Here is a 12,274-nt window from a genome sequence, read left to right on the forward strand (position 1 = left end):
TTAGGGAAGATATTACCTGTTTCATGATGAGGTAGCACAATGAGTGTTTATTGGAATTTGAATACCAAGGGGGGAGGGAGAAGGAAATGAAGGCAATAGGTAAAATTTATCTGCTCTTATATAAAAAGGTACTGGACTAATACAATTTTAAAGAACCTACTGAGAGGGCCTCCCTGGTGGCGCAGCGGTTGAACGCTCAGCCTCTGCAGCGCCGGTTCGATCCCCGGCTGCTCCCCGGCCACTGGAGAAGGGTCCCACATGGCACGCAGACCTCTCCTGCCACCCACTGCTCCCCTCAGCAGTGTACTTCAGTCCTTCTGCCTGCTCTGCTCCCCGCTCTGGCTCTGGTGAATTCTCTCACCCTCCCGAGCTTCTGACTGTACCCAGTGCTTGTATAAATAAATAGATAGATAGATAGATAGATAGATAGATAGATAGATAGATAGATAGATAGATAGATCTTAAAAAAAAAAAAAAAAAAAAGAACCTACCAAGAGCAAGATGCTGTTCTGAGGACTATATTAGTGCCAGAAAGAATAGAATGTTAAGAATTTGGAAAAACTAGCAGGATATAAGTCATGTTTGCATTCACTGAAAAGCTACTTGAAAAGACTCCTGATTGCATAATTGATACTATGATCTTTGAAGTTGAATAACATTATTGGTAACCTACCTGAAACCGGAACCTACCTGAACCTACCTGAAACCATGGTGATTTCTTAGTACAAGTCTTTCAAACAATCATTAATATTGAAACATTGCTGCATTTATTCTCAACTCTCATAGGCACTATCCCTTGCCTAGCGCATGCAATGCAAACTCATGCCTCTTAGACAAACCGATACTAACTAAAACCAGGGAGAATAATTAATTTGAATTATTTCTTTAGAATGTAATATATAATTAGTGTATTTTTTTCATTAAAGATAATTAACTATTAAATAAAACTGAATGGATTACCCTGATACATTTATATCAGCATGGTGGTACCCTTACTGCCAAATCTTTTCCTCCATACATGCATCTCTTTTGGAGAATATAGATTTCCCACATACACCCTGCTCACAGACATATATAGCCTCCCCTATTATCAATATTATTTATAAGACTGGTGCATTTGTTTCCAAGAAGGAATCGATGTTGAACATTGGAAATGCCCAGTCTATAGTTTACCTTAGGACTCACTCTTGATGTTGTAGATTCTATGGGTTTAAACAAATGTATAAGGAAATATTGGGCCTCCCCGGTGGCGCAGCGGTTGAGCGCTGGGTTGCGAAGCTGCCCGCGGCCTCTGCGACGCCGGTTCGATCCCCGGCTGCTCCCCGGCCACGGGAGGAGGGTCCCACATGGCGCGCAGAACTCTCCTGCCGCCCGCTGCTCCCCTCAGCAGTGTACTTCGGTCCTTCTGCCTGCTCTGCTCCCCGCTCTGGTTCTGGTGAATTCTCTCACCCTCCCGCGCTTCTGACTGTACTCAGTGCTTGTATAAACAAAAACAAACCAGCAAACAAATAAATAAAGCATGCCTCTATAACAAACAAACAAACAAAAAAAAATAAACAAATGTATAAGGAAATATACCCATGATTACAATAACAGAAAAGTTTCACTGACATAAAACTACTTTCTTCTCTGCCTATTCATTCATCTCTAGCAACCCACTGATCATTTTTATAACAAAAAATTTGCCTTTTCCTGAATATCATATAATTGGTTTTATGTATAGTGTAGCAATTTGTCTCAGCCATCTTTCAAATAGAGCAAATTTATTCTTTAATGGCAATAATACATTCAGTAGTGCTTGTATCAGAGTATATCTAATTTTGTCTCTATTAAAAGATATATTGGTTGTTTGCAATTTGGGGCTCTCAAAATCAGTGATATGGTGAAAATCCTGCAAAGATGTAGATGTAAGACTATTTAGATTTACATATGATTTCTATGATAATTAATACTAAAAACTGATATTTGGAACTTATGAAAATTTTTGAAATCCCTCCAAAAACAGTAATTATTTTGGTGCATATGTCTAGCTCTATCTATCTATCTATCTATCTATCTATTTATCTATCACCTAGCTACCATTCTGCCATTTAATCCTGGGCCTATCACTTACTACTGTTATAATCTTAGACAAAAATGTCACTTCTCTCTGCCTCTGTTTCTTTACCTGTAAAATAAGACTATTGAAAGTACTTTACTCATAGGATAAGATTACATAAGTTGTGAGGATTAAATGATTTAATATATGTAAAGAACTGAGAACATGCTTATTCCGTGTGAGTCATAATTTTTGTTATTTTTTATATGACTTCATACTGGTACATAAGGAGTTTATACTCCTACATTAGAGAGTTCTAAAAGTTTTCTCTCTTTAAAATAAGTGCCCTTACTCCTGGTCATTTTCTGGGATTTCTTGGCCTCTGATTTCAGAAGCAAGAGGGTTTTAGAGTCTTTAACCTAGCTTGCCCAGTCTGTTTGAACCATTAACTATATATGATCTAAAAATAAAAAAAAAAAAAACTTGTCAAAAGACACTAATGTACTGTGCCTGTTGCCAAGTCTTTGTCTAGAGAGAATCCACAAAAAGTATATATCTAAGCACAATTTATTGTAAAATAATATTTAGTATAAAATTGGCACCTGTTATGTGACATATACAACATAAAATACATGCTGATAAAAGATGAATAAAATGAGGATATTGCTTCTTAAAAAGTACTCCTAGACAATAGGAAAGATATGCTATATCTGCTATATATCTACTATAGCATCTAAAAAATGTATAATGATAGGCAAGACCAGTGGAGAAATAAACCCAGTTATTATTTTTTTTAAGTTTTACAAGCACATACAGCACTTACTGATGTGCTAGACTTTGTTTTAAGTGATTTTGAAGTATTAACTTGTTTAGTCCTCTTAATTCTATGAGGTAGGTACTATTATCATCATAGTTTTACAAAAGTGGAAACTAAGGCAAAATTTTCCAAAACCTACCTAAGGACACAGAATTAGTAAGATGTAGAACTGAAATCTGGTACCAGAATTCATATTTTTAACCATTGCCTCTCCCATGATTTTTTCCCTATTTTTTTTTCTAGTCAATATTTCTATGATAGATATTTAATAATAAAATAATCAAAGTATTCCTAAACAATGAAAAAAAGCATACCCATAGACAATGGAAAGATGAACATTAGTGCTTATTCGGAGAATAATTCTAGTGGAGCTGTTATAAGGTAGTGTGACAGCTCTAAGGGGAAGTAATGCCTAGAAATAGGCCAAAGTAATGCCTAGGAATAGGCCAAAGATTACATGAAGGACTTCAGTGAGAAATCACAGACATTTTCCAGAAACAGAAGACTGGGTGAAGCCATTTTGGACTGAAGTGTACAACAGCTAAGTCATATACTAGTGTCACATGTCTGGGTGTGCAAGTATTCTTGTAGGAGAAAAGTATGAGATTAGCTAGAAAATTATAATGGGCCAGATCAGTGTCAGTATGTGATGGTAAGAAGCTATGGTGCCTTGCGGGCAATTGGAAAAAAAGGAGTTTCATAATCTGATGTATATTTTGAAATATTGACTTGACATCAGAATAAGGATGGGATATGAAGGGACAGAACTGAAAATCCAAATATGCTGAGTAGTTCAGTCCAACACTGAGCAGTGAAGATGATACATGGGAAAGAGAAGTGAATACCAAAACATGTGGGATGAAACCCTCAAGGGATAGGTTAGATAGAACTCTGGAGATGGGTGTGGCAAGACTAAATAGAAGATGTGGAGAGAGATATAGATATGAGCCTGAATTGTTAGATAAACATGACTTAAGGAATCTTTGTTTTGACAGAAAACAGAGAGAAAAGCATAATGATGGAGCTTCCTAGGAAACATTATCATTTTAAGTACCTCACCAAGGAGATAAAACAGTTCCATAAAAAAGACAAAAGACTTATCATTATAGATGTAGGAGGATAGTAAGGATGCAATGTTATCCTAGGATAAAGTTACCAAAAAAGAATTTTGAGGAAGTTTCAAAACCAGAGGGTTTCCAACAGGTTAAATAGACTAAAAATGTGGCTTTTGGGACAAATATCACAATGGATATGGGTAAGAAAGAAAATAATAAAACAGTAAATTTTCTGATTTGGGATACTTGATAACTGTTGATTATGTTAACTAAAATACTGAGCATCTAAAGAGCGCGAAATCACATAGATGTCTAAGACACTTTAACTGGAGGTGTCTGACAGGGAGTAAAAAACTCAGGTTTGTAGACAGGTTTTTATATCAATGAGCTCTAAAGTGAGAATGTTAAAAGGATCATCCACATGGATACTTTGCTAAGCAGAGTTAAGCAAACATTCCAGAGAATTATTTTTGTGTGTCTGTTTAGTATTCCAGATTTGTATATAGGCAAACATAGTTATCCCTATACAAATAAACAATAGTACTTCCTACTGGGTTGTGCATAAATTAAAGTGAAGAATTCAGAGGATGTGGAAGATGGTGATTAAGCTAGAAAAACAGTAGCAATTTGAAATCCCTCATTTTGGGGAGAATTATTTGCTTGAGGTTTATCATGAAATTTCTCTACCCCAAAGTCATATTAAAAAGCACACTCCTATAAGTGAAACCATCCAATATTTTTCTTTTTCCTTCTGACTTATTGCACAGAACATAATTCCTTCTAGCTCCAATGTTGCTGCCAATGGCATAAGTTTATCTTTTTTTGATTGCTGAATAACATTCCATTGTGTATATACACTATGTCTTCCTGATCCAGTCATCTATTTTTGGGCATTTGGGTTGTTTCCCAGTTTTGCCTATTGTAAATAGTGCTGCAATAAACATAGGGGTATAGTTGTTCTTTTGGATCAGTGTTTTTGTGTGTCCTTTGGGTAGATCCCCAGGAGTGGAATCGCTGGGTCATAAAAAATAAAAATAAATAAATAAATAAATAAATAAATAAATAAATAAAATAAAAAGCACACTCCTGAATAGACTGAATGATCTACTGTAGCAACATTACTGCTCCTTTATCTCTTAAATCTTCATTCCTTTGTCATTTCCATTATCTGTAAAATAATTAAAATCCTGATACTGTACCTGCTGACTTCCTTTATCTCCTCTTCCCATTGGGAACTCAGGGTGAGAATGCTAACATCTCCCCTTTTACTTTGAAACTGCAGCGTCTCACCACATTTGGCTTGTTTAAGCTGTTGTTACAATTACATGTTAAATTCTACATGCAATTTTTTTTTCTCTTTTTTAAAGATATGTCTATATTTCATCCTTTAAAGAAACTGATATTAGTTTCATCCTTTAAAGAAACTGATATTAGTTAGAAACCCACCTTGCTAATTGGAGTTTGTTAAACGTGATTTCTCTTTTTCCTTTCATACCTAAGCTAGTCCATGTTTATTTAGTTTGCTGTTTTTCCAGAGACTATTAGGCAGACCATTGAAACCATATGTAGATCTCAGGAATTATTTTTACCACTTTTAACCTTGATGCATTCTTGACGATTGTTTTCAAAGACAAAATAGATTAAAAAAAATCAAACTAAAAAAAAAAATAGCTTAAATTTCACTGATTCCAGAAATTGACCATAAAGAAATGGCATATTTAAAAATGCTTTCAGTATTTTGTCACTGTTTCCCAATGTTATTTTCTCAATATTATTACTATTAAGAGACAAAACAGAGAATGCAGTTTATAACACTTGTAAGTATTGTTGAGGAATGTTATAATAACTTTCTGGTTTTGGCTATAGCACTAGAATATTTAGGTACTTTATTCACATGATTCTTCATTTGTAGGCAAGCTCATCAACAGTAGCTTTATTTTAATTCATTTTATTATCCCAAGAGAAGCTGCAAATCAGTATTTTTTAAGATATAAATCTAATTTCTTTGCCCTTTCTCCCACAGTTTATTCCTCTAACCATTTATAGTAAACCTAACCACATATTTTGCTGGTTTGGATACGTTTACTTCACTCTGTGTCCATTAATTTTTATTTCTGACAGGATAAACATATGGTCCTAACATTCTATGAAATCAGACTCTTGGAACCAGGTTCTGTTATAAATTTCATTGCTCGTTACCTTTATGTGATGTTACATTATATACATCAGTTAGCCTGCTTGAAAACTGTATAGCTGGAACAAATATATATTAACTTTTAAGTTATGCTTCCTTTATTTTAATAAACATGAAATTCAAATAAACATACATGTAGTTTATGGCTTTTCACATATACTTGTGTCACTGGCTACAATGCCTTTATTCATATTCAGTGTATTTAATTAGAACAAGGATGAGTGACTAAATATTCCCATTATTGCCTAATGCACGTGTTGCCAAAGTAAGATCTAAGACCCCAACCTAGCCTGTTGCCTGTCTTTGTATAGCCCAATTGCTAAGAATGGTTTCTACATTTTTAAATGCTTGGGGAAAAAAAGACTAGAGTAATATTTTGTTTCATGTAGAATCATATGAAATTCAAATTTTAGTATTCCTACATAAATTTTTACTAGAACACAGCCATAGCCATTCATGGATATATTGTCTATGACTATTTTGATGCTATAGCAGCAAAGTTGACTGGTTGCAAGAAGACCACATAGCCTAAAATATTTACTGTCTGTATTTTTAAAGAAAAAATCTGCTGGTCTATGGTCTAATGCAGAGCTGACTTTTTAAAAATTCTAGATATCAAGAATTTTATGCAATTAAGCTAACACCAGAATCAAATATTCTTTTTCTCAAAAATTTATCTGCTATTCTGATTGAGGAAGCATTTACCCAAAAAATAAAAGTGCCAAGTTTCGAATAAGTTGTCTTTTCTCTGTTTCCCATCATTAGCTACATATTTGATTTAGTTTAATGGAGCTAATGAACAGTAGGGATAACTCCAACATGCGTTCAAAATTTAATCACCTTGTTTTCTAGACAGACATTATATAAATAGTTGAAATAACTGAGTAAAATGACATGACTTGCTAATATGGACCATTTGGATCATTGTTGTGCCATTTTCATTAGAAGCTGAGGATAATTAAACTGAAAGGTGACACCTTAATAGAGCCTGCTTCTGGATCATAAACTGCTATATTGATTTGCCAGAGCTGATTGTCAGAGTGAATGTAACATTTATTCATAGAAATAGCTACTGCCTCTTTTTTAAAAATGTTCATTTATTTTTAGTTGCTTTTTAAAAAATAAGTTATTTTGTTTGCTCCCTTACCCTAAATTTTCCCTTTTTCATATTGAAAATAGTCAAAATGTGTTAGTTTTTAGCATGGTATTTATATAAAGTTGAATAAAGTTTGAATAAACTCCAAGAAGAAAACATATATTTTCTGTTAAGTTCTGTGTTTGTTTAGTATTGTGCTTTATCTAGATGCAAGATTGGGCCTATGCATTTACCCTTAATTCTTTTAAACAATTATAGAAGTTTATGGGGTTTTTAGATTATATTCCAAAATCTGCAATGGAAATAATGTATTTCATTTGCTACAGATCATTGGAAGAACATTTTGAGGTATTTATTTGTTAATTCCTCAAAATTTTTGTAGAGTATCTGTGGTGTGCCAGGTCCCCTGCCCGACACTCAGGATATATTATTGAATGATACTGAATATTAAAACATGACAAGTGAGGGACTCCCTTGTGCTGCAAGAGGGTGAGCACAGCACTATGAAGTTATCTGCAGCCTCTGCAGCACGAGTTCGATCCCAGGCCAGCCAGGGCACTACCCACATGACACAGCAGACCTCTCCTGTCTTGCCCACAGCTCCCCTAGCAGTGTATTTCAGTTAATCAGCCTGTTCTGTTCTGCACTCTGTCTCTGGTAAATCCTCTCATCCCCGCACCTCTGGCCTGTACCCCATTTCTTGTATGCATAAATAAATAAATCTTTTTTTTAAAAAAATATGACAAATAAAATGGAAAAAAAAAAGCAGGAGCAAGTTTATGGAGGTCAGGAAGATTGGGGTTGGGTTACAATAGGATATGTAGGGAAACTCTAATTGAGAAGGTGATGCTGCCATGAAGATTTGAAGAAGGCATAAAAGTCATTAGCTATATAAAAACCAGGGGCAGAAGGTTGCAGGGAGAAGAAATAGTGAGAGTGGAGGCAATAATCTGGAAAAAAGGCTGACCTATGTGCAAAAATCAAGGGGGTGCCATAGTCAGTGTAGTGAAGCAGAGGAAGAATGGTAGGAAATGAGCCGGAGTAGTAATGGAGCCACATCAGATAGGACCTTATAAGTCACTGTGAAGATAGTTCAGCCATAAAGATATCGGGAAACTTAATGGGAATTTTTGGTGGGGAATGGCATAATATCATTTATTAAAAAATGCATGTGATTTCTTCGTCGTGGGGAGCAAGGGCAGAAGCAGGGAGAATAACAATGAGGACATTGCTCAAATTCAGGTAAGAGACAATGGTGACTTGTACCAGGAAAAGTCAAGGAAATGGTGAGAGGGTTTTGACCTTTTAAGACAGATTGGAAGCAGGTGTAAAAGCGGGACAGGGAGTAAGTTTTGTTTTGTTTGACTACCAGTCAAGAATGGAGAGGTCTATAGGTGGCACAGGTTTGGGGGGGCACTATTAAAAGTTCAATATGGGTATCCTGAATTTAAGATACTTATTAATGTAATATCAACTCACTAATATCCCAGTTGGTGCTTTTCCATTACTTATCTCATGAAAAATGTTAAAATAATATTGTGTGACTACTTAATACATGTCAATATGTTAAATAGCGCTGTAGTGTGTGTGAATTAGTGAATGGGTATTCACTGAGCAGCTAGACTCAATAAATGTCAGGTGGGACTGTATACTGACATGCAGGGGATCGAAGCACATTCTCATTAGAACCTCACAAGTAAACAGCACTGTCCATAAAAAGAAATGTAGGATCAGTGACGTGTAGTTCAATAGTAAATGGCTCTCACTTTAAGATTTAAACTCAAATTTACAACCTCAAATGTAGCTTGAACTTTTTAGTGATGTCACAAAGAAATATTAGTATTACTAATAAGCTGCCCTTTCTTTAAAATCTGATTTTTCAATCTTCAGATTATAATACAAGTGAACAAAAACAAGCCTGTAAGAAACATGAACTCTATGTAAGTTTCCGGGATCTGGGATGGCAGGTAAGAATAGTGGTTTTTCACTTCAGTGCTTCTTTTCTGCTTTATTATAAATCCTAAGTTACTCATAATCTTTGCAGTGTTTTTTCCAGTACAGTGACTAATTATCTTTGACATGACTTAGCAGGGAGTGAATTATCCAGTCATTTGTATTTTTCCATTATCCTTTGACCTTTGGAACATAATTGTTAAGGTTTACAGTACCCAACCACTGTGCTGTAGAAGAAATACAACCCTATGATATTTAAAAGTGAAAAAAAGGTGCTGTTTAATTTGATTTAAATACCAAATTTTCAGGTTAACTTGAGCAATTCCATGTGTCCCTTATGGTGCCAAATTATCAGTCCAGGAAATAAAATCCTTGACTATGTCTCTTTCATAGGTAGATTTACAGAATACATTTTTTTTCTTGCACTTAAAAATCATTTTACATGCACTTCACAAAGAGGAGGATTTAACACAGATAGTTTTGAATGCCTCTATGTAGTAATAGTTTAAAGTAATGTTTTTTAGATTTCATTATCCCCTTACAGTGAATTCTCAGAACATACGATTTTTTTTGAAAAGTAATATTAAAGTGTAAATATTTTATGGCAAACACAATTTATCGTGAACTTTCAACATGAATGGTTCAATAATTTTACATTTGGACCAGATTTTATTTCTTGGGGGGAAAAAAGTCAGGGCAGCTATTTATTGTGCCAAGTTTTTAGCTTCCTAAAATTTTTCATGTACAGTTTTCAGAAGTTTGCTCCAATTTATTTCTTCTAGTGAGACTATAAAGTTAATATACAAGTAGAAAGAAAAACAGCACAAGGAGCAAATATAAAGCTTTAGGAAGTCATCAGGCTTCTAAAACCAGGAGTAAGTTTTTAAGAAATGATGAGAATTATCCTAATTAAGTTTATTCTTCTTTTCCTTTCTGCTTAACTTGAACTCTCCAGAGTTCATCATTTCCTGTTTAAACAATATTTAGAATGCTATTTTGTGATTATGGTTTTATTCATGAATACATGGATTAGTGCATACTATGAATATTTCACATAACAACCTCTTGGGAGAAATTGCAGAAGACAACTTCTTGTGAAAATATTTATATTTTGTTGTAAACTTGAACTGTCCTACTAGAATAATTGTTGGATCAAAAGACAAATCTATTCAGATAAAATATATTTGAGTATTTTTTAAAAAACATTTTCCTTTGTTTTGATTTTGGTGATATTACTTTTTTCTTTTCTTTCTTTCTTTCTTCTTCTTTTTTTATTTTATTTTATTTTATTTTTTGTGCATTTTAGGACTGGATCATAGCACCAGAAGGATATGCTGCATTTTATTGTGATGGAGAATGTTCTTTTCCACTCAATGCCCATATGAATGCCACCAACCATGCTATAGTTCAGACTTTGGTATGCCTTGTTTTTGTAGGATTGAAAATGGTTTATGATATGAGCATCATATAAAATTATTTTAAAGGAAAGCATCAATCTGGAGCTATTATTATCTGCACATTATCTTCTCTTTTCAAGCTCCTTTATTACTTTAAGAGCCAAAAACATAATATTTAATATAGTCAGGAAATATAGGCTGGTTTAAAGAATAATCCAGATTCCGGAATGAGGATGGGATTAGGAAAACTGTGGTTATCCAAAGAAGTGGTTATTCCATACTAATTTCTTCACTGTTCAATATGACTAACCATACAGTTTTCTAGGAACTGTTTTGAACCTAACAATTCACTAGTAATCATTGCAAAAACATTGAATAATAGCTGTAGTGAATTTCATCCAGGCACTTTTACTCTAATTATTTAAGAATGTTCCATAACATTGGTATTATGAATGTTCTTCAATGTAGAATGAATTGAAGATACATTTCTATTTCTTGACACCTTTCTTTTGATAATCTTTCAGGAAATTAATCATCATTTCTTCCCTTCACTCTTAAGAATTTAACAGTGATTTAATCTCTAAAAACTAGCCTTTTTTTTTTAAAGATTTATTTATTTATGCATACGAGAACTGGGATGCAGGCCAGAGGTGTGAGGGATGAGAGGATTCACCAGAGACAGAGTGGGGAGCAGAACAGGCAGACTGACCAAAATACACTGCTGAGGGGAGCAACGGGCGAGATAGAAGAGGTCTGTTGCGCCATGTGGTTTAGCTCCCTGGCTGGGGATCAAACTCTTCTTTAGAGGCTGCAGACAGCTTCATAGTGATGATGCTTAACCCCTTGCGCCACCAGGGAGGCCCCTAACTAGGCTTGCTTTTATGAAAAAGATAATGAAGTGTTGATTTTGTGGATCTTAAATGGTGCTGTAAGTCTAATGAGCTCATGAAACCTCTTGAGAGTCTGACATACCTGCCTTGTGTTATGTGACTTATTGATGTAGCAGAGGCACAAGCTTTGGAAGACTAAGTGAGAAGTTCCTAGGAGGTGCAGTAACTGGGTGATATAATTCCTAACTACTTTTGAGATTAATATGAATATTTTAGCTATCTGTAACTAGGAGAGAAGGAAAAGACCACATTATTTCAGATTAAGTCTTAATCATGGGAGTAGAGTTATTTGGTGGATGGCAGCAGCACAGGAGTTATTAGTGGGGGAAAAATCTTTGTGAGGTTGGTTTATAACTAACAAAAAGAGCAACGACTAAATTTGTGAGAAGTTGTCTCTAAAAAGGTTACTTCCCGCCCCCGACAATTAATTAAAACTTTAAAAGTCAAAGGAAATATCCCAGTTTCCTACTAAATAAGGAATGGTGTATAAATTGATTGAATATTTGAATAATTTGATGTTCTGCTGGTGTCTTTGCTGGCGAAAAGAATTTCTATAACATTTAGCTTTCTATCCTTGTTTTCAAGAATTCACTTTGACTTGAAAGTTTATTACATACAGAGACATGTGCTGTTTCATGCCGTGAAGGGACAAGCATGACCACAGTCTCTTTGTAGGGTCATAGAGGAACATCCAGCTACAGACATTTTGGGGTTGTATAGAATACCACTAACTTCTCAGCAAATTCTTTGCCTAATTTTACTGTCATTTCAATAACCCAGATGGCAGACTCTTGTTTTATTTGATATGTATCTAACCTATCAGGCTAAACAGTG

The 12,274-nt window shown here is 34.6% G+C and overlaps 1 protein-coding gene across 2 annotated transcripts in view; it reads left to right on the plus strand.

Annotated features, from left to right (window-relative positions):
* The window catches only part of BMP5 (bone morphogenetic protein 5), a gene marked incomplete at its 3' end in the record, with an annotated part of 108,278 nt that overhangs the window by 94,286 nt on the left and 1,718 nt on the right, over positions 1 to 12,274 (plus strand). Inside the window, exons 5-6 of one of the 2 annotated variants that reach the window (XM_084256936.1) lie at positions 9,091 to 9,167; positions 10,460 to 10,570. In XM_084256936.1, coding sequence (XP_084113062.1) covers positions 9,091 to 9,167; positions 10,460 to 10,570 — 188 coding nt within the window. The remainder of the gene's footprint in view (positions 1 to 9,090; positions 9,168 to 10,459; positions 10,571 to 12,274) is intronic. The other variant, XM_084256937.1, reaches the window with a different exon arrangement.

This window comes from Talpa europaea (genome assembly GCF_964194135.1).
Source record: "Talpa europaea genome assembly, chromosome: 2".
NCBI lineage: Eukaryota > Metazoa > Chordata > Mammalia > Eulipotyphla > Talpidae > Talpa > Talpa europaea.